Source organism: Miscanthus floridulus, chromosome 9, assembly GCF_019320115.1.
Source record: "Miscanthus floridulus cultivar M001 chromosome 9, ASM1932011v1, whole genome shotgun sequence".
NCBI lineage: Eukaryota > Viridiplantae > Streptophyta > Magnoliopsida > Poales > Poaceae > Miscanthus > Miscanthus floridulus.
Window position 1 is genome coordinate 90,334,548 of NC_089588.1, and position 23,029 is coordinate 90,357,576.

At 45.8% G+C, this 23,029-nt stretch overlaps 1 protein-coding gene and 1 pseudogene across 1 annotated transcript; both read right to left on the reverse strand.

Annotated features, from left to right (window-relative positions):
* Window positions 1-598: 598 nt before the first annotated feature.
* On the reverse strand, window positions 599-22,184 carry LOC136480271 (bisdemethoxycurcumin synthase-like; annotated as a pseudogene).
* Window positions 21,686-22,984, reverse strand: LOC136480272 (bisdemethoxycurcumin synthase-like). The gene is made up of 2 exons (XM_066477862.1): window positions 22,819-22,984; window positions 21,686-22,730 (listed from the first exon to the last, which is right to left on the reverse strand). Exons 1-2 carry the CDS (start codon window positions 22,982-22,984, stop codon window positions 22,201-22,203), a joined length of 696 nt encoding a protein of 231 aa, XP_066333959.1. The 3' UTR covers window positions 21,686-22,200.
* Window positions 22,985-23,029: the final 45 nt, after the last annotated feature.

Consider the following 23,029-nt stretch of genomic DNA (forward strand, 5'->3'; position numbering starts at 1 on the left):
CGAGTGCCCGATAAAGTGCACTCGACAAAGAGATCTTTGCCGATAAACTGTTTACCGAGCACCCTTTGCCGAGTGTAACACTCGGCAAAGACTTTGCCGAGTATATATCGGCCTTTGCCGAGTGCCTCGGGCACTCGGAAAAGAAGCCGCCTCCGGTAGTGGATCCAAACACCATTTAGAAGAAATTTATACTGGAAGAACAAATTTCATGTGCATCTATGCACTACAAGACAAAATTTGTGAGAATTTGTCTTCTAGTGTATATACACCCCAAATTTGTTGTTTATACGCATGAGTTTTTATGAATTTATTTTTTATCTCATATTTTGTGACAATATACATCTATAGATGCACTATGGGTATCCATCGTCATTTAAATTTTTTGAAAACTCATAACTCCTAAGTTTGTTTTTCTATGGATCTTTACGATTCCAACGAAGAAGTGGTTACACTGAATATTTTTCTAAGATTGGAATGGCCCATGGGCCCACATGACAGCACATGCAAATGTGCTCTCATCGACGCTTCGACGTTGCGATTGCAGCTGAAGCTGAAATGGACATCGATGATTCGCCGACGACTGATAGAACTAGCATTTTCAGCCTTGGGTACCAGCGATTTGCAATACCATCATCTCGACGGTGACCCCCGGACCGATCTCCAGCGATACCCCCCACTCGCAGTCACCATCTTGGCACCGGCGCCTTATCTCGTCGAGAACAAAGAAGACCGTCGCGCCGAGCATGTTGCCGTACTCGCTCAGCACGTGCCGGGAGGCTGCCAGCTTGCCGGCATCCAGCGTCAGCGCGGCCTCGCAGCTGTCCAAGATGGCACGCCCGCCGGGGTGCACAGCCCAGAAGAGGCCATTCCAGCCGGCACCTGGGACGACTGGGAGGCCTAGTGGCGCCAGCATGTCCGCCAGGCACCCCTTGGTGGTGCCACGGAGAAGCGCAGGGACCTCGGCAGATATGCCGGGCTCCATGCCGCTTGTCCCGAGCTGCATAGACAGGGCATGCTCTGTCCCTGGCAACGTTGCCTGCGAAGCGGACACCATGTAAAAGATGGGGCGCTCAACGGCTGTCTCGCCTGCGCCGATTATGACGGCGCCAGCACCGTCGCCGAACAGCGCCATGGCGACGAGTGCCTCCAGGTCGGCCTCGTCCGGGGCGCGGAAGGTTAACACCGTCCCGACCTCGCTGCTGGCCACCAGCATGTCACCAACACCCGTGCTCCAGGTACCGTCGCCACTGATGATTCTGAACCTGTTGGTGAAGCTGGCGGACCTGAACCTGATGACTCTGAAGCTGGCGGGAACATTCAGAGGGTCGCGCGCAGCAGGTGGCCCAATCCTTTCATCTACGGGCCGAATGGGCATAAAAAAGCAGGAACTCGAACCTGAACCTGAACCGAGCTATTTGGCGTCGGTGGTGAGCTCTCGGCGATCGCCGGAGTGTCGAATGGAGTATCCCCGAGCTAGCTATCCTCAATCTCCTTTAGTTCGGTTACATCTGGTATCAGAGCCATCGCACCATCTCCATTACCTCGATCTGGAGCCGTAATCCCTGATGGCAGGCTCTCCTCTGTGATTCACTTCGATGTTGATCGCGAGGATCCGTAGGTCCCCGCCGAGGTTGGCTTGATCGGTAAAGGATGACGGCGGACGACCAAACCTACCACAACCACCCGCACCTCACCCGACAATCCTCTTGGATGTCGCCTGAGGAACAATTTGGGCAGATACTGGCCCTATTTAGTGAGAATTCCAAGGGGGTCTCAGAGCTAGAGTCGTCAATGTCGAAGATCCGGGCGGCGAAGGAGGAGATCGAAGCATGAAAGCCGGAGGTCGACAATCGCATCACCAATTTGGTGAAGGCGGTGTACCACCTCGGCGACCGGGTTGAGTAGCTCTTCTCCGACTACGGCAAGTGTTCACTCACCGAGGGAGTCGTCGACCCCACCATAGACCCCGCGCCTGCTCACTCCAAGGTCGGGGCGACAATGGTGTCGAGTTCCGCCCATCTGGAACCGTCCCTGTCTGGGGCGACATCAGGGCCAAGTGGCCACCGTGAAGAACCTCATCACCAGAGTGCTGGATTTGGGGTGGTGTATACCACCCTAGATCTGCCTCTGGTCACAGGTGCAATGAATCACACAGACCCACCTCGCATTAAGTTTCAATGTGATGATTTTGCATCTGATGGCCGGCACATGAAACTTTTGCATAACCCTGCTATGCCTAATTTGCCTTTCCCCAAATTTGATGGCACGAACCCCAAGCTTTGGATTAAGAATTGTGAAACCTTCTTTGATGTGTATGAAGTAAACCCACGCCTATGGATTTGTTATTCCACTATGCATCTTACTGGCTCTGCTGCTCTTTGGTACCAAACTGTCCAATCTACTCTACTAGCCATGACTTGGTATGACTTCTGTGCTACAGTTTGTGCCAAATTTGATAGGGATGAACATAACCACCTCCTCAGTCATTTCTTCCATATTCGCCAAACTCATTTTGTGCATGAGTATATAGAGCAATTCTATGATTTAGTCCATCAACTTCTAGCCCATGATCCCACAATAGCCACAGCCACCATCACCAATAGATTTGTGGACGGCCTCAAGAAAGAGATTAAGTCTGTTGTAATGATGCATAGACCTCAAGATTTGGACTCTATGAGTTCTCTGGCTTTGTTGCAGGAAGAAGCTCTGTTGGGCCCAACTGTGGGGGTATGGCCCCCGGTATCTATAAGACAAGACATGGGCCGTACCATCAGAGGTGACCCAGTCCACAAGATCAAGACGTGCACGGCGCTGCTCGGCGTGCACCGCAAGATATTGTATAGTACCAAATAGAATACTTTCCTTGTAACCCTACCCCTCCAGACTATATAAGGAGAGGTAGGGGTCCCCTAGCGGATAGGCTACATCAAGATACATACATCTGCAGTCACGCAATATCATACGATACCTAATACAAACCAACAGACCACAAGGAGTAGGGTATTACGTCATACCGATGGCCTGAACGTGTCTAACTTGTGTGCCTCTGTTGCCTTCTTGTTCTTGATCTCACGCTTCCCTACCGATCAATCTACCTTCGTGGGATACCCCTCGGAGGAATGCCAACGATATTCTATCGACACCAACCAACAGTAGCAGGAGGAGTGAAGCTACTTCCAATTTCAAGAAGTTTTCTCTAGAAAATACGAAGGGCAATACTTATTCAGCTGGTATTTTCCAAGATATTCTCCTAGCCCTGGAGAAGAGAAAAGAGGAGCTAAATCTAGCAACAGTAAGACTGTTTACACCGGAATTTGGAAGAAGAGTTACAAGGGTTCGGAAGCTCCTGAAAATCATGTCATCATCAAGGAATCAGCTGCGTGCAGATCGGAACTAGTTGATTCGGATGCACTAGAGTCGGCTTTCTTCAGATAGCGCTAGCAGATGACAGCAGAGGCTCCGATCGGCGCTGGGACGAGACATACTGGACTCTACAAAAAGGGAAATATTAGAGTCCACGTTATCTTAAATTAGGAATGTTTTCTTTATACCAAAGATTGTATTGAGTCATACTTGAGTAAGGTTCATGTTTAGACTCCGGGTATAAATACCAAACCCCGGCTATTGTAAAATCATCAATCAATCAAATACAAAGTCAATTATTTTTTTCGGCTCCGGCCACCCCTTATGAGTAGGAGTAGAGTAGATCTCGGCGAGTTCTTCAGTGAGTACGGTTGCATCGATCCGGTCGACCTCCACTGCTTGTCTGTAAGTACCGTCATGGTTTATACCTCTGTTCGTATGGCTGCATCGATCCGGTCGATCACCACTGCGACTCTAGTATAGGCTAGTTATCGATTCTTGTCTAATTCAAGTATGGCTTGTGTGATTCGGCCTCACACCCCACTGCTTGAATTAGATCAAGGTCAAGTTACCGGCTCTACCTTGGTATGACAGTCTTTGGTAGATTTATTAAGTTATCGATATTGCTTATTACTTTTATTGTTTATCTAATTACAGCAATATCACTCTGCCCGATTGAGATTGATCTGAATCGGCCTTATATCTTGTTTAACTCATCGTTTGCTAATCTAAAACTAATCTAATCTACATCTTAAGCGATGAGTTATGTTTTTCATCGACTATTTTGCGTCAATCTTAATCGTGCATAGCGTGTGGTCAAGGCATGTCCGATCTTGAGTAGATCTATTAGTTAATGAAAACCGTTCCATGGCCCGTCATCACGGCCTGTGAGATTCTGCCTCTCACCCCACTGTTGACACCGTGGAGTGGGGATCGTTAGTCAGTAGACCCGCTCCTGAGAAGGCATGACCTTAACTGTGCACTATGCCTGAATCGGCTGTTTAGTCGACATCGAATGCTTTCACGAACAGTTCACATTACGAGATCATTGGAGTAGAGATAAGTTGAAAGATGTGTTAGCCCCATGATCTTGTTATGGTATTATGGCCTACATGATTCTGCCTCATGCCCCACTGATATTAGTAATGAGTTAGGGTCGTCGAGTCTATTGTTGTTTCTATGGCCTACATGATTCTGCCTCATGCCCCACTGGTCATGGCGATAGATGAGATCTAACATGTTCATTAGATTTACCTTTATTAAATGATTAAGAGGTGTTGAGTTATTTCTTTAAATAAAAGGAGTTCAGATACTTGTAATCATTGGCTCAGTATAAACCAATCATCATTGATATATAATTTCCATTGATTAATATTTGCTTAAACAACATTTATTCTGAATGATAACCGATCCTTCTTATACAACTCCATGAGCTTTAATCGATTCATTTTTGTGAATATGCTGGGATCGGCTATTTAGTCGATTTCCTCTCATATCGGCTCTCAGAGTCACACATTCGGGACTGTCTGGTAACACCGGCACGTTCCGCCCTTAATTACTGATAAGCTTTTCTCTCCTTGTTAATTGCAGGGTCAAATTGACTGGCACGTCTTGGGAGGATTGCGCAGGATCGACCACCCTTGCGCTGAAGCTAGGCGGATCTGCTCCATCGAGTGGACCCTTCCGGCTTGCTGCGTGTGTCCTCGGCACGGAGGCGAAAATTCTGTGTCGACACACGTTTTTAGCACGCCCGGTGGGACACCACAATCGTCATGGCGGCTCACAATAACGACAACATCCTTATGGTACACTATGAAGACCTACCTGATGAGGATAGGGATACCATTGGCAAGGCTACAAAAGAATTTCAGAAGAAGTGTTTGTTGTCCTACATCAAAACATGTGACAGCATAATTATTCAGAAATTTCCACTACCAAGAGTTCTACTACACGGGCAGACAGATACAGTTGAAGCTAAAGATAGGCGTTTCTTTACAGAAGCCATAGACAAATCTGTTCGTGATGCCATATCAAGCCACAATGAAGCTTTCGTTGACGTATTTCACAACACCATGAAAAGGCGATTCATGGGATTCTAGTTGGTTAGGTTGGATCGACTTGTTACAACATTCTAGATCCGTCGACTCAAGGGACTAATCAAGTCGGTACCAGCCATCAAGAAGTAGTACCAGCTGGTAATGGTGATGTCTAGACACTTCAAGGTTCATCTGAACAAACTCCAGGCACTACTACGAATCAGGTATAGTACAATCCTAGACCGTCAATACAGCATGTACAACAGCCGACGGGGCAAAGTCAGAACCAGATGATCAATTTTGGCACATCAAGCCACATACCATCGTTGGCTCAAAAAATAGCACCATCAATTGAAAAGATCCGTAGAGATATAGATACTTATGTCTATAATCAGAGACTTCAAACAGCAAGCCAGCAAAGGACCCAACAGATTGAGATTCCACAAGGCTATCACTATGGCACGGATTATAACACCCTCCACATGATGCCAAATCTAGGATATCAAGGCACGCGAGATTTCAATCCATAGATGGGTCAGCAAGTACCGAGAAATCCAAATCCGCAAGCTGATGAGTTGCTACTGAAGGTGACCGAGATGATGAAGAATCAGTTCGGTTTGAAGCTGATGGGGCTGACCTTTTCATACAAATGTCCATATCCAGAATGGTATGATTTGGTCGCTCTTCCTATAAATTACAGGCTCCCAGAGTTCGCCAAGTTCACTGGTCAAGACAGTACAAGCACAATAGAATATGTCAGTCGGTATCTTACATAATTGGGTGAAGCATCAGTTGAGGACGCCCATCGGATTTGGTTTTTCTCCTTATCCCTGTCAGGGCTAGCCTTCACTTGGTTCTCGTCACTACCAGTCAACTCCATTGCCAATTGGGCTGACCTGGAGAAGAAGTTTCATACATATTTTTACACTAGGACTGGAGAAAAGAAGATCACCGATTTGACGACCATGAGATAGAGGTCTAATGAATCGGGCACTGAGTTTCTTCAGAGGTTCCGAGAGACTAGGAATTTATGCTTCTTATTGAGTTTGGCCGATGATCAGCTAGCTGCTTTAGCTGTCGAAAGAATGCTGCCAATGTGGAAGAAAAAGCTGCTAGGACAAGAATTTGACAACTTGGGTCAATTGGCTCAACGAGTAGCAATGCTCAACAGCCAATTCCAGAGTATGCGCAGAGACACCCGATTCCAGAAGAGTACCATCGTAGCCGAAGCTTATGATCCATACTCAGCAGATGACGGCTATGAAGATGAAGAAGAGGAGGTTGCTGCAGCTGAATGAAATTGGAGCAAGAAGACAGTAATGGTGCCAAATCCTTGGGGAAGAGGAGTCGAGGAGAGCTATGACTTTGATGTCACGAAATCGGACAAGCTCTTTGACTTTTTATTTGAGAAGGGCCAGATCAAATTGCTGGACAATCATGTTATGTTGCCCCCTGAACAGTTAAAGAATAAGAAGTTCTGCAAGTTCCATAATGCTACTTCTCATTCCACTAATGAGTGCAGAATTTTTCGGCAGCACATACAGAGGGCTATTCAGCAAGGGAGGCTCAAGTTCGATACACCTCGGAAGATGAAAGTTGATAATAATCCTTTCCCAGGAGATCAAAATATGGTTGATGTTGGGATATTCAAAGGAAAAACTAAGGTCCTAACATCGGCCAAATCAAAAAAAGATGGAACAGTCGATCCGAAGATGCAGATATCGGCTGATGAATACAGAGAGGTTAAAAAACATCGTGATCAGCAGAAGAGCCGATACGAGTAGGGGGGAACGTCAAAGGATGGAGCGACGAGGCCACGAGTCACATCTCGGATCCTATTGAATAAGTGGCGGCGGTAGAAGGAAAAAGACCATCAGCAATGGTTAGAGGATCAAGAATACCAGCGTCAACCGGAAGAAGAAAGGTATGAAAGGAAGCAAGCTGAATCGCACTGGAATTGTCTTTTCTTTAGATACTGCTGGAACGAAGGTTTGAAATTGCCTACCAGACATGACTGTCCAGAATGCAGTAATCAATATTGGGAGTTTAGGCAATCTCAAATCAACTGCCGGTCTATCCATGCCCAGAATGCATATCATCATAATAACATGGATCGGCGCTTAAAAAATAAAAGTATTCATGATCGGTTGGGAAAGAGAGTTGTTGACCAAGACTGGGTTGATCATGAAGAAGAGGGAACATGTTTGGCAGGAAGGCCAATGGTGCCCCGGAGGTTTAACGAGGAGCTAGAAGAGAAGAATGCAACGCCTAAGGAATAAGGAGTTGGAACAGACTCAGGCATCTAGTAAAACTCAAGTATGGCATGCCAAGCAAATAGCCGATAGAAAACAACCATCGGCTAATGTTCGAATGATTTTTTTGTTGCCGTCAGAGTTCAGAGTCAATGGTGAAAGCCCACAGCCGATCCGAGCAGTCGGCTTTGAAAGTTTGTTTTAATGAATAATCCAATAGATGGTACAGATGGTAAACTAGGACACGGCTTTACGTCGGCTGATGAATTGGAAGAAGTGGATATTGGCTCTGGAGACAGACCTAGGCCGACATATGTAAGTGCTAAATTGGATCCAGAGTATAAGAAGGAATTAATTAATTTATTGAAAGAGTTTAAAGAATGCTTTGCTTGGGAATAGTACGAAATGCCTGGTTTAGACCGGTCAATTGTTGAGCATCGGTTGCCAATCAAACCTAGACATCGGCCATTCAAGCAAGCTCTAAGGAGATTCAATCCGAACGTGCTTAATGATATTGAAAAAGAGACTGAAAGGCTACTGGAGGCGAAGTTCATCCGACCATGTCGATATGCAGAGTGGATATCGAATGTTGTCCCTGTATACAAGAAGAATGGAAAATTAAGAGTTTGCATTGATTTCAGGGATCTGAACAAAGCCACACCCATGGATGGTTATCCAATGCCGATAGCCGATATGTTAGTAGATGCAGCAGCCGGGCACAAGGTTATTAGCTTCATGGACGGCAATGCAGGGTACAACCAAATTTTCATGGCTGAAGAGGACATAGGAAAGACCGCTTTTAGGTGCCTCGGCGCAATCGGCTTGTCTGAATGGGTTGTGATGACCTTCAGTCTAAAGAATGTTGGTGCCACTTATCAAAGGGCAATGAATTATATTTTTCATAAGTTGATCGGCAGGATTGTTGAAATCTACATTGATGATGTGATGATAAAATCAAAAGGATACAAAGAACATCTAGCTGATTTGCGGGAGACCTTGGAATGCATGAGAACACATGGTCTGAAGATGAATCCTAATAAGTGTGCCTTTGGGGTATTAGCTGGGCAATTCTTGGGTTTTATGGTCCATGAGAGAGGGATTGAGGTTGGTCAGAAGAGCATGAAAGCAATTGACAATGCGGTGCCCCCGACTACTAAGATAGAGTTGCAATCTTTGCTTGACAAGATTAATTTCATCAGAAGGTTTATTTCAAATTTGTCGAAAAGGGTTCTTCCATTTTATCCCTTGTTGAAATTAAAGAACGATCAAGAATTTAGATGGGGTGACATACAACAGAAGGCGTTTGAAGAGATAAAAGGGTATATGAAGCGTCCACCCGTGCTAGTTCCTCCGCAGCAGGGTAAACCTTACAAGTTGTACATATCGGCCGATGACAAAACAATTGGATTGGCCTTGATGCAAGAGTTTGAAGGAAAAGAGCGAGTGGTTTTCTATCTAAGCAGGAGACTTCTAGATCCAGAAACAAGATATTCTCCCACCGAAAAGTTATGCTTGTGCTTATATTTCTCTTGCACCAAGTTGAGGCATTATTTATTATCGGCCGAATGTACGGTTGTTTCCAAGGCTGACGTAATCAAGCACATGTTATCGATGCCAATACTAAATGGGAGAGTGGGAAAATGGATTCTCGCGTTATCAGAGTTTGACTTGAGGTACGAATCGGCTAAAGCAGTCAAAGGGCAGGTAATAGCCGATTTTGTCACCTAGCATCGCAAACCAGGCATAAATTATAGAGCCGGTATCTTGGACGTTATTCTTTGATGGATCATCTTGCAAGCAAAGTGGTGGCATTGGTATTGTTATTATTCCACCTCGGGGGGCAAATTTTGAGTTTGCCTTTCCAACCGAGCCAATGGTTACCAACAATCAAGTAGAATATGAGGCTGTTTTGAGAGGGATTCAACTTCTTCATGAGGTAAAAGCCAAAGCAATTGAAATATTTGGAGACTCACTGTTAATTATTAATTAGTTGATCGGCCTATATGAGTGCAAAGAAGACACTTTGAGGAGATATTATGACAAGTGTCAGAGGTTGCTCAAAGAGTTTTCTCATGTCTCATTTCAGCACATTCCGAGGGCACAAAATCGAGAAGCTAACCGTTTGGCTCAAAGCGCGTCAGGTTATCAAGTAATTCAAGAAATCTTGAGCAATGAAACCTTGGATAATGACTAGAGAGTTTAGATAGTTGACTACCTTAGAGATCCGTCATGAAAAGTTACCAGAAAGCTAAGGTATAAATCGACTAAATACATTTTGCTGGATGATCAACTGTATTACAAAACGATCGACGGAGCCTTACTCAAATGCCTAAATGAAGAAGAGGCTAAGGTGTTGATGGGCGAAGTGCATGAAGGGATATGTGGAGCTCATCAATCGGCTTATAAGATGAAATGGATTATCCGCAGAACTGGATATTTTTGGCCAACAATATTAGAAGATTGTTTTGAATATTACAAGGGATGCCAAGACTATCAACGTTTTGGTAATATCCAGAAGTCGTCTGCATCGGCCATGAACCCAATAATCAAGCCATGGCCGTTTCGGGGTTGGGGAATTGATTTAATTGGCCAGATATTTCCACCCTCGAGCAAAGGACATAAGTTCATATTGGTAGCAACAGACTACTTCACCAAGTGGGTTGAAATAGTCCCATTGAAAACGGTAACTTCAAAAAACATGGTTGATTTTGTCAAGGAGCATATTGTGTATCGTTTTGGGATTCCTCAAACCATCACTACCGATGAAGGGACCATGTTCACATCAGAGGAATTCAGAGATTTCGCTGCCAGTATGGGGATCAAGCTTCTAAATTCGTCTCCTTACTATGCTCAGGCTAATGGTCAGGCAGAGGCGTCCAATCAGATTATGATTAAGCTGATCAAGAAGAAAATTGAGGAACAACCCAGGAAGTGGCATTCGATGCTTAATGAGGCACTATGGGCATACAGGATGGCCTATCATGGATCAATTAAAACATCAGCTTATGAGCTTGTGTATGGCCATAACGCAGTCCTTCCTTGGGAAGTTCAAACCGGATCGAGACGTGTTATGCTACAAAATGATTTGACAGCCGAAGTCTACAGAAATCTTATGATGGACGACTTAGAAGACTTAAGTTGCCTTCGGCTGCGCGCTCTTAAAAATATTGAAGCCAATAAATTGAGGGTCGCAAAATATTACAATAAAGGGTCAAGAATAAACAATTTTTTGAAGGAGATTTGGTGTGAAAAGTGAAATTGCCGATCGGGTCAAAGGCCAATAAGTTCGGCAAATGGTCACCCAATTGGGAAGGGCCTTATCGGATCAAACGTTGTGTGCCCGGTAATGCTTATATTTTGGGGACACTAGGAGGAGAAGAAGAGTTCGGCCGAGCAATCAATGGGAAATATCTAAAGAAATATTATCCTAGCGTTTGGATTAACACTTAAGTAGCTGATTCGTTTGGTCAACAACTCTAATAGCCGATATCATAAAGGTATCGCCTCTAGTACAAAAAATGAACCCAAAGGAAAAGAAGCCGGTACGATGCGTATCGCCTATAGGAGGAAAGCAAACATGGTTGAAGTGATACGTATAATATGAAATAAGAGATGAAGGAATTGTTTGCTAAAAATCACCTATTACAAGCTACGGGCCGGAAAACAATTTGCTCACTACATCGTCGGCCAAAGTATTGAAAGCTACAGAGTTGGCGGCACTAAAGAATTCCTCAATCAAACGCTCATGATCCTCGGGAGGCACTGCATCCGGAAAACCATGAGGAAGAAGCCGAAGATTGTGACCTAAGCGGGTTTGTGCAGTAGCCAACGCTGTGGCAGCACCATGACAGATGCCATGGAGAGCAACCTCCCTGACATAGTTTGGGATGTCATGCAAGCAGATTGCCGGAACGGCGCCCCTGGCCTTGACAAATCCCTGATCGAAGGCTTTCCAACTGAGCAGTTAGATCTAAAAAAATTCAAAGGAAGGATTGATCAGAAGGTCTTGGAGGCCAAGTTAAGGAAAAACAAAAGAAATTGTGGTAGCCATCTTACCTGTGATTCTGACTTCAGCCCTGGACAACCATTCCCTTAGATCGGCCTCGGAGGACGATCGGATTTGAATCATAGCCAGAGCCGACTCCGTGAGAGAAAGACAGTTGGTTAAACTTTGATCAGTCCGATCAATGGAAGCGATTATATCGTCATTATCGATTTGCCTCCTCGGACAACTGGGAAGCTGGCGACGAGTCAGTGTTGAAGATGATATTGAAGGTTGAACCAAGTCGACCCTGTGCTCCAGGGCGGTGGAGACATCCCGAGTAGCGCCTTCTTGGTGATGAAGACGCTGGCGCGATGATGCGGACCCGTTAAGAACTTCCTCAGCAAGCCTCTTGCTATTCTCCATGATCTCAAACCTATAGAAAAGCAGGGACTATGCTAAAGACGCAGGAGGTTTGAGATGAGACGGGTAGTTTTCTGAGCCCTAGCCATAGCCCGCATATATAGCCCGAGGAGGCAAGGAGGTAGATTTCGCCGAGGGTATGAAAACTAAAAATAGATACAGAAATGGATCGGCACTCTAGAATTTCAGGGGAGAGATGATAGATTCGGACTTATTGCTTCCCCAGATTACGAAACATCGTGGGATGGATGCGAAGAATTTACATTTTAATCAGAAATCAACCCATCAAGACTTCTTTGGATTGAAGGGAGTCCAGGCCCCCACAAGGCCGAAGGTCATCATGAACCAGGTTACATCGGCCGGATGATGACTTCTTCTAGCCGCAATAGCTGATCCTCTTGCTCGACAAGGCACTAGAATGAGCGACACGATCGCCCTATGCACAAGAATTCTTCTAGCCACTCAAAACCTTCATAGCAAAAGATGGACCATGGAGGGTCTGGCAAAGTCAGAGCTCGAGAGGGCAGGTAGAAGAGAAGCATAACTGAATCGTTAAGCTGCTCTCACCGGGGGCGGATAGGCATTCTATAGCTGGCCTAGGAGGATGAATCCAAGTGCCCGTGAAGCGATGATGCTCTTGTAAAAGTTGTGAAGCATGGGCTCATGAGCTGACATAGGCAGCGACAAACAGTAGACCCTAGATCAGGATTCTCTACCCGTGACTGCAGACCCATCGAAGATGAAGACGTGATAATTTTGGAATAAAATTACTTTTATTCCAAAATTGGGGGGCATGTGTTTACACCAGAATTTGGAAGAAGAGTTACAAGGGTTCGGAAGCTCCCAAAAATCATGTCATCATCAAGGAATCAACTGCGTGGAGATCGGAACTAGTTGATTCGGATACACTAGAGTTGGCTTTCTTTAGATAGCGCCCGCAGATGACAGCAGAGGCTCCGATCGGCGCTAGGACGAGACATACTGGACTCTACAAAAAGGAAAAGATTAGAGTCCAAGTTATCTTAAATTAGGAAAATTTTCTTTATACCAAAGATTGTTTTGAGTCGTACTCAAGTAAGGTTCATGTTTAGACTCCGGGTATAAATACCAAACCCCGGCTATTGTAAAATCATCAATCAATCAAATACAAAGTCAATTACTTTTTTTGGCTCTGGCCACCCCTTAGGAGTAGGAGTAGAGTAGATCTCGGCGAGTTCTTCAGTGAGTACGGCTGCATCGATCCGGTCGACCTCCACTGCTTGTCTATAAGTACCGTCATGGTTTATACCTCTGTTTGTATGGCTGCATCGATCCGATCGACCCCCACTACGACTCTGATATAGGCTAGTTATCAATTCTTGTCTAATTCAAATATGGCCTGTGTGATTCTGCCTCACACCCCACTGCTTGAATTAGATCAAGGTCAAGTTATCGGCTCTACCTTAGTATGGCAGTCTTTTGTAGATTCATTAAGTTACCGATATTGTTTATTACTTTCATTGTTTATCTAATTACAGCAATATCACTCTGCCCGATTGAGATTGATCTGAATCGGCCTTATATCTTGTTTAACTCATCGTTTGCTAATCTAAAAGTAATCTAATCTACATCTTAAGCGACGAGTTATGTTTTTCATCGACTGTTTTGCGTCAATCTTAATCGTGCATAGCATGCGGTTAAGGCATGTCCGGTCTTGAGTAGATCTATTAGTTAATGAAAACCGTTCCATGGCCCGTCATCACGGCTGTGGGATTCTGTCTCTCACCCCACTGTTGTCACTGTGGAGTGGGGATCGTTAGTCAGTAGACCCGCTCCTGAGAAAGCATGACCTTAACTGTGAGCTATGCCTGAATCGGCTGTTTAGTCGATATCGAATGCTTTCATGAACAGTTCACATTACGAGATCATTGAAGTAGAGATAAGTTGAAAGATGTGTTAGCCCATGATCTTGTTATGGTATTATGGCCTGCATGATTCTGCCTCATGCCCCACTGATATTAGTAATGAGTTAGGGTCGTCGAGTCTATTGTTGTTTCTACGGCCTACATGATTCTGCCTCATGCCCCACTGGTCATGGCGATAGATGAGATCTAACATGTTCATTAGATTTACCTTTATTAAATGATTAAGAGGTGTTGAGTTATTTCTTTAAATAAAAGGAGTTCGGTTACTTATAATCATTGGCTCAGTATAAACCAATCATCATTGATATCTTATTGCCATTGATTAATATTTGCTTAAATAACATTTATTCTGAATGATAACCGATCCTTCTTATACAACCCCATGAGCTTTAATCGATTCATTTTTGTGAATATGCTGGGATCGGCTATTTAGTCGATTTCCTCTCATATCGGCTCTCAGAGCCGCACATTCGGGACTGTCTAGTAACACCGGCACGTTCCGCCCTTAATTACTGATAAGTTTTTCTCTCCTTGTCAATTGCAGGGTCAAATTGACTGGCACGTCTCGGGAGGATTGCGCAGGATCCACCACCCTTGCGCTGAAGCTAGGCGGATCTGCTCCATCGAGCGGACCCTTCCGGCTTGCTGCGTGTGTCCTCGGCACGGAGGCGAAAATTCTGTGTCGACAAAGACAAATGAAGATAGACTGTCAACTCTGAAGTCCTGCAAAAAAGCTATGGGGCTATGTTTCAAGCGTGGTGAGAAGTGGAACCCAGGCCACAAATGTCAGACAGTGTCCTTGCATGCAATGGAAGAAGTTTGGGAATTCTTGTCTCACAGTCCTTTAGAGCAACTGGAACCTGAAGAAGAGGAAAATGATTTAGGGGACGACTTGATGGCCATATCTGTGAAGGCAATGAAAGGGATTGAAGGAGCCAGAACTATGAGGTTGAGGGGATTCCTTGCTGATCAAGAAGTGTATATGCTGGTAGACTTAGGCAGCACTCAATGTTCCATTAGTGAAGAATTTGGAGCCAGAATTCAAGAGAAGAAGGCCTTAACAAATCCACTGCAAGTTAGAGTAGCTAATGGGAATTTACTTCAGTGCACTCATGAGCTACCCAATCAGATGTGGAATTTGCAGGGTACCACATTCAACAACACATTCAAGATAATATCACTCAGCAGCTATGATGTGGTATTAGGAATGGATTGGCTGGAGAGTAACAGTCCTATCGAAATCCATTGGGGAGAGAAATGGCTTCAAATTGAGCATAAAGGCAAACCAGTTAAAATCCAAGGGATTTTGCCTTAGGCTATAGTGGGGCCATCTATTAACCCCAGTCAGTTGGATGCTATGGTTAAGCAAGATTCTGTACTCTATTATGTGCAACTCAACTCAGTGGAAACTTCTAAACCTAAGGAAGGCACAATTCCTGAAGAAATCCAGACTTTAATTGAAAGGTACTAATCAATTTTCCAACCCTTGCCTGGTTTACCTCCCAAGAGAGATGGGGATCATACCATACCCCTAATGCCTGGGGCATCTCCATTCAGATTGCGCCCATATCGGTATAACCCATTTCAAAAGGACAAGATTGAGAAACAGATACAAGAAGTATTGGACAAAGGGCTAATCAAGCACAGTTCTAGTCCATTCTCTTCACTAGCACTTTTGGTGAGAAAAGAAAACAGGAGATTGGCATTTATGTGTGGACTATAGGAGGCACAATGCTTTGACTATAAAGAATAAATACCCTCTACCCATAATTGATGAGTTGCTTGATGTGTTACATGGGGCTGCTTGGTTTTCATCTCTGGATCTTTGCTCAGGATTTCATCAAATTAGAATGGCAGATAGACATGAATATAAAACATCCTTACAAACTCATAATGGACACTATGAGTATCAAGTAATGCCATATGGAGTTACTGGGGGACCTGCCACTTTTCAAGAGATAATGAATACCATCTTAGCTCCTCTACTCAGAAAATTTGTGGTTGTCTTCATAGATGATGTGTTAATCTATAGTGCAACATGGAATGAGCATTTGCAGCACATTGAGGCAGTGTTCCAGATCTTACAACAACACCAGCTTTATGTTAAACTATCCAAGTGCTCCTTTGCCAAGCAATAGCTGAGCTATTTGGGTCATGCTATCTGTCCTGAAGGTGTGTCCACTGACCTAAAAGAGATCCAAATTATTGCTGAGTGGCCTTCTCCACAGAATGTAAAAGAGTTGAGAAGTTTTCTGGGAATGGCTGGGTACTACAGAAAATATGTCAAGAATTTTGGACTTCTTTCCAAACACTTGACAAGCTTGTTGAAAAAGGGGGAAATTTATGTCTGGACATCTGAAGCTGAAGCTTCTTTTCAAACACTCAAAACCTCTCTTATGACAGCTCCTGTACTAGCACTGCCAGATTTTTCAAAACCTTTTGAACTGGAGACTGATGCATCAGACAAGGGTATTGGGGCAGTGCTTCAGCAAGAGGGCCAACGAATAGCCTATGTTAGTAGGGCTCTAGGACCCAAGGCTCAGGGACTTTTAACTTATGAGAAGGAGTGCCTTGCTATATTGCTTGCAGTGGACCATTGGCGCTCTTATCTTCAGCATTCAGAATTTATTATTAAAACTGACCAGAAAAGCTTGATTCACCTTGATGATCAGAGGCTGGCTACTCCCTGTCAGCATAAGGCATTAACTAAACTAATGGGTCTCAGTTATAAGATCATTTATAAACAAGGTAAAGAGAACAGAGTAGCAGATGCCCTATCTAGAACTACCCATGCTTCCGATCATGAGTTATCAACTGTGTCCACTGTAACACCTTCTTGGGTACAAACTCTTCAGGAGGCTTATGCTCAGGATCCTGACTCTGCTAAGTTACTGCAAGAGTTGGCAGTACAATCACCTTTTGGCCATTTTGCTTTAACCAAGGGATTGATCTATTTCAAATCCAGGATTTGGATTGGCAATGCTCCTGAAATACAGCAGCAGATATTAGTTGCACTTCACTCTAGTGCAGTAGGAGGGCATTCAGGATTTGAAGCTACATACAACAGAATCAAGAGTTTATTTGCATGGCCTCACCTCAAGCAATCTGTCAAAGACTATGTGGCTCAATGTGTTGTTTGTCAACAGGCTCAAACTGAGAGAGTGGCCTCTCCAGGACTTCTCTCTCCTCTTCCTATCCCTGATGGCTCATGAAAAATTATCACAATGGATTTCATAGAGGGGCTCCCAAGATCACAATCTTTCATCTGCATTCTGGTGGTTGTAGACAGGTTTTCCAAATATGCTCACTTCCTTCCCCTGTTTCATCCATTCACAGCTTTCCAAGTAGCAGTACTGTTCATGAATAACATTTTCAAGTTGCATGGTTTGCCACAAGCAATTGTCTTAGATGGAGACAAGATATTTACTAGCAATTTGTGGCGAGAGTTGTTCAAACTTCTTGGCACCAACTTGCAGATGAGCAGTGCCTATCACCCACAGACAGATGGTCAGTCCGAGAGAGTCAATCAGTGTCTGGAAACTTATCTAAGGTGTTTTGTTAACTCTAGTCCAACCAAGTGGTCCTCTTTGCTATCTCTAGCGGAGTTCTGGCACAACACCTCTTTCCATTCTTCCTTGGGTAATACACCTTTCTATGTTCTGTATGGTCATCACCCCCGTGAGATGGTCAACACCAGGGTCCAGTGATCATTCCGACTTGGATACCTGGCTCAAGGACAGAGATCTCATGCAGCAGTTTGCTCAGCAGCACCTTCTTCGTGCCCAGCGTAAAATGAAGACACAGGCTGATAAACGGCGTTCATTTCGCAATTTTCAAGTCGGGTATTCTGTCTTTGTCAAGATTCAGCCCTATGTACAGACTTCACTGGCAACTCGCTCATCAAACAAGCTTTCATTCAGATACTTCGGGCCATTCCAGATTGTGTCCAAGATCAATGAGGTCGCTTATCAGCTCCAACTGCCAGAAGGCTGCTTGATCCACCGTGTATTCCATGTGTGACAACTGAAACAGGCCATTGCATCTAACGTTTCGGTTAGCAAGGAGCTACCCGATCCATCTTTGCATTTTCAGGTGCCTCAGCAAATTCTGGACCGACGCCTTCATCTCCACAACAATGCTGCAATACCACAAGTGTTGGTCAAGTGGTCTCATCTTCCACCAGAGCTTGCAACGTGGGAAGACGAAGACGCCTTGTGCCAGAAATTTCCCCGTGCACCGGCTTGGGGACATGCCATGTCTTGTGGAGGGTGAGATGTCATCAACACCCGTTCTCCAGGTACCATCGCCACTGATGATTCTGAACCTTTCGGTGAAGCTGGCGGACCTGAACCTGATGACTCTGAAGCTGGCGGGAACATTCAGAGGGGCGCGCGGAGCAGGCGGCCCAATCCTTTCGTCTACCTAGACTACTTTTTCTTTTCGCTTTAGGCCAATGTAATGGGCTAGGACGCCGGTCGGCTCCTATGTAATGCCTTGTCCTCGAAGAAGAACTCTGAACTCGAACCTGAACCTGAACCGAGCCGTTTGGCGTCGGCGGCGAGCTCTCGGTGATCACCGGAGTGTCGAATCGAGTATCCCCGAGCTAGCTATCCTCGACCTCCTCTAGTTCGGTTAGACAGCACACGCGAGCCGCGGTTGTTCTCCGCGAGTTCCATGGCTACCCGGAGTGCGCTGTAGCCGCCGAAGCAGCCATGGAAGTATAGCAGCGTGCGCTGCACGGTCGGCGCAGGCCGAGGAGCGTAGCCACCCGCTGGAGTTCGTGGTCACCACGAGGTGCTTGATGTCGGTGCCCGAGCGAGCCCACTCCGCCATCGCCCTCGCCGCCGCCGTCGCCGCGGCTAGCTCTGGTACGGCGTCCTGCGTGATGCCCAGCTGTGCGTCCGGCGAAGGATTCTGGGATTCGACCGAGATAGTCCGAATTTCGGGGAAATTCGTCCATTTCAGTTAGGTCTGAAACGAATTTTGTGCTTCAAATCTCGAAAATTCACCGAATTAAGTCCGAAATTGGACCGAAATTGGTCCAATTCGGTTGGGACCGAATTTTTTTCCAAAATAAATCCGAGAACCTTAAATCACGCTTCTTGATGCCCGATTTCTCACCTGCATGCGTGGACACAACATAACGAAAGCATGCAGGGGTTGTTACTGCAGTGCAGATCCTGATGAGAATCTTTGATGGATTGAAATTTTTGTTGTAACCATCAGAAGTACATATTCTCTTCATTTTGTTGTTGAGCGTGGTGAGGTGGTCGCTCTTGGTTACACGGAAGTACCAGTCGGCGCACTCGTCCTGGCCTAGGCAGTTTGCCGGGTTTGCCGTGCCTATTATAGCACGGCGGCGGCAGAGCCGTTGAGGAGCTGCGCCGGCTGGGACTCCTGGTCCAGGAGGGTGGTGCCAAGACTGTGAGCTGCAGCCATTCTCGATCACCGACTGACAAGCCGAGCTCTTCTTGCTACTGGCGTGATACTGATGACCTGAGCATTCAGGTGAACCTCTGCGATATTAAAAAGAGATGGAGTTTGTGGTTCGTAGTTGGCTGCAGAACTGCCAACGAATTAGGCCCTGTTTGATTAGATTGTGAAATCCAGTCTGTAGGTTTTTTTCCCTCCTTTTTTATAATAACTCAAAAATTGCTATGAATGAAGTATATATGGAAATGGCCTGGCTGACCCAGTGGTCAGTGCAGACTCAGTACCTCCTCTTGGGGTGGTCAGGGTTCAAGTCTCAAGGGACTGACTCTTTATTTGTGGCTTCCACAGTAGTGACAAAGGAGGAAAAAAAAACTCTCTCGTCTGCCTCACATCCAAAGCATAGGTCTGTGGCCAGCTCATCTCGAGGAGCTACGGTGCCACTATGTATGGATGAGATAGTGGTTCGGGGGTTTTCTCGATCTGCATGAGAAGATCTTTTTCTTAAGCCGGAATTCTGATGTTGTCCGGTCATCGAGGATCGAGTTTTTTTTAATGAAGTATATACACATGGATTTATTTGTGAAGTGACTTATCTTTTTTAATAAAAATGTATTTACTTGGCTATGAATTTACATGCGTGCATGTAATAGGATAAATGACAACGAATTCGAAATAACTTTTTGTGCCATTCACATGAGTGTGCTAATTAGAGAAGAGTTTTGATTTGAACGAATCAAATACTTATAAATTGCAAAAATCAAGCAAATTGATCATGACTTCTTATGGCCAAACCTGAGCTGAAGTTTTTGGATTTATATTTTATTATGCAATGCATGATTTTCTGTCTCTCTCTCTTTTACTTTTGAGAATAAACAATAGAATTTGTGTTATGGCCGGTGTGTTAACTTCAGGTTCCTAACCTAAAAAAAAACCATAGCAATTGCATGGCAAAATTATATGGAAGAGCTAAGTAATAAGCATGCACATAAAAGCCATACACGTGACCACCTAAGGGCCGTTTTGGTAGAGCTTCACTTCTTGATTCTCCGAAGGAGTGATTTTGATGGAAAGCAAGCTGGGGAGCATGTGAGAATCAATTCTGAAGTGATTCCTATGACAAATGAATGAGGAGAAGCGGGAAGCAGTGGAGAGCTGGTTCTTTTAGCTTCTAGTAAGTAGTGTAAATAGAGAAGTGATTCTTGTCAGCTCCACACCAGAATCTAGTTGCATTTTAAGTTGCTACTAACCTTGCAGCTTAAGGCTGACCGGGAACCAAATTCGTTGGGCTTGGATTTATATTTTATAGTAGGGCCCATTTATTCTAATAATATAAAATAAAATAAAAGGGAACACCTCGTCCTCTTATCTAAGGGCTGGTTTTGGAAGTTGGAATACATGAATTTTACAGAATTTGCACAGGAATTTCACTTGAATCAGTTTGATCAGTTCAATTTCACCTGACAAACGTAAGAACAAAAAAAAAATGTCATGTTGTTCCAAACAACATCAAGCATGTGATTTATGTGAACCTGTCCATATCCTATCTCCTCCGCCCGGCTCTGCGTGAGTTGGGCTCCGCACAAGGGGTGTATTTGTTAGCTTCCTTTATAATTGATATAAGCTTATTTGTCATTGTCTCCTCAATTTTATGAGCCGCAACTTTAAACTAAGCTTAACGACCAGAGCCTAACGAGAGTCGAGCCGAATTCAAAAGTCACTCAAAATGAACTCATTTTCATTTCCAAAGAAAAATAAGTTCAATCGTTCAATCAGAGCATTTTTTAGACGAGCTACCCTCAACAAGTTTTGTTGTTTGGTCGTTCATGACACGCTATTAGATGCTCTAACTTCCACCACCACTTCCATAATGAACTGACACTAATTTTCGGGGATTCGTAATGCCAAACCCCTTTTATGTTGGTCTTATTACAACTTTCACCCATTTTACAAGATAATATACTTTTTTTACTAACTCCACCATGCAAATTAAGGGCCTGTTTGGTAGGGCTCCTCCTGAGGGGCTTCTCCGGAGGAGCCAGAGCCGTTTTGGAGGAGCCACAAATTGTGGCCCCTCCAAAACAGCTCCAGCTCCTCTGCTTTTTACTGAAAAACGGCTCCTCCAGAAAAACGTTTGGCAGGGCTCCTCTGAAGGAGCCAGAGCCAGAGCCGGAGAGAAGCCCTGCCAAACAGGCCCTAAATATTAGTACTTATACTTATTGTTGTATAAATTTGACCAAACTTAATATGGTCTGACTTATAAGAGAGAAAGGTAACATTTGCATGGTGCGCCGACTACGTAGCAAGCTGTGATGAGCTAGTCGGCTAGTCCTCGTCCTGGTTACCGAGGGCACGCAGCACCATGGTCTCGACAGTGAGCCCCGGTCCAAGACCCAACATGACGCCCCACTCGCAGTGGACATCAGCACCACCTTCACCTTGGCGGCGGCGTCGCCTCAGCTCGTCGATAACAAAGATGATCGTCGCGCCAAGCATGTTGCCGTACTCGCTGAGCACATATGCCGGCTGACCGCCAGCTTCTCGGGCCGCAGACCGAGAGCGGCGTCGTAGCTATCCAAGATCGCACGGCCCCCGGGGTGCACTGCCCAGAACAGGCGGTTCCAGGCGCCGGAACCGCATCCCTCGAGGCCCAGCGGTGCCAGCAACGCTCGACGTTGCCGCGCACCAGCGCCGGCAGCTTGGCGGACATGCGGTAGTCGAGGCCGTTCTCGCTGAGCCGGAACCAGACGGCGCGCTCCGTCCCCGGCAACGTCGCCTGCGACGCAGACGCCATAAGAAAGATGGGGCGCTCAGAGGAGGCCGCCGGGTTGGCAGTTGGCACCGACGATCACGGCGCCGGCGCCATCGCTGAAATGGGAGTTGGCAACGAGCTCGTGGAGCTGAGCCTCGTCGGTGGCGCGGAATAAGGTGATGGCAGCGACGTCCGCGCAGGAGACGAGTACGCGCGCGCCCAGGTTGTTCTCGGCGAGGTCCTTGGCGACGCGGAGCGCGGCTGAGCCTGCGGAGCAGCCGTGGAGGTTCAGCACGGTGCGCTGCACGTCCGGGCGGAGTCCCAGGAGCGCAGCCAGGCGGACGTCCGGGCCTGGCTCGCCGGCCACGGAATTGGTGCTCACGACGAGGTGCGTGATGTCGACCGCCGGGCGGCCCCACTCCGCGATCGCCTTCTCTGCTGCGGCTGCGGCGAGCGCCAGCAGGGGGTCCTCGTTGATGCTCAGCCGGGCGCTGAGAGACGGCAGTGCCCGGTCCAGGATCTCTGGGTGGCGATCGATCATCTCCTCTGTATGGTAGAAATGGAGCTTCTTCACGCCTGATTTTTCACCTGCACGCAAAGCGGTGATTATTGCAGATCCTGGAAAATTCGTGATGTGGTTAAAAGGGTAGATAATTCTTTTTCTCATTATCGGTACATATTCTCTTCATCTTGGCCTTGAGCGTGACGAGGTGGTCGCTCCTTGTGACGCGGAAGTACCAGTCTGCGAACTCATCTTGCGGCACCCAGTTAGCTGGGTTCGCCGTGCCTATGGCCAGTACGGCTGCGAAGTGGGTCTCCTCAAGGACAGCTGATGCCACCATGGTCGCTTGATGATGGCAACAACGTCGCAGCGTGTGATATATATT

What these genes read in the sequence shown, in the direction of transcription:
- LOC136480272 (XM_066477862.1), bottom strand. Translation starts at nt 22,984, where the DNA reads ATGGTGGCATCAGCTGTCCTTGAGGAGACCCACTTCGCAGCCGTACTG. An exon ending in GGCCAAGATGAAGAGAATAT is followed by an intron (nt 22,731 to 22,818) that starts GTACCGATAATG and finishes CTTTGCGTGCAG; the next exon opens with GTGAAAAATCAGGCGTGAAG.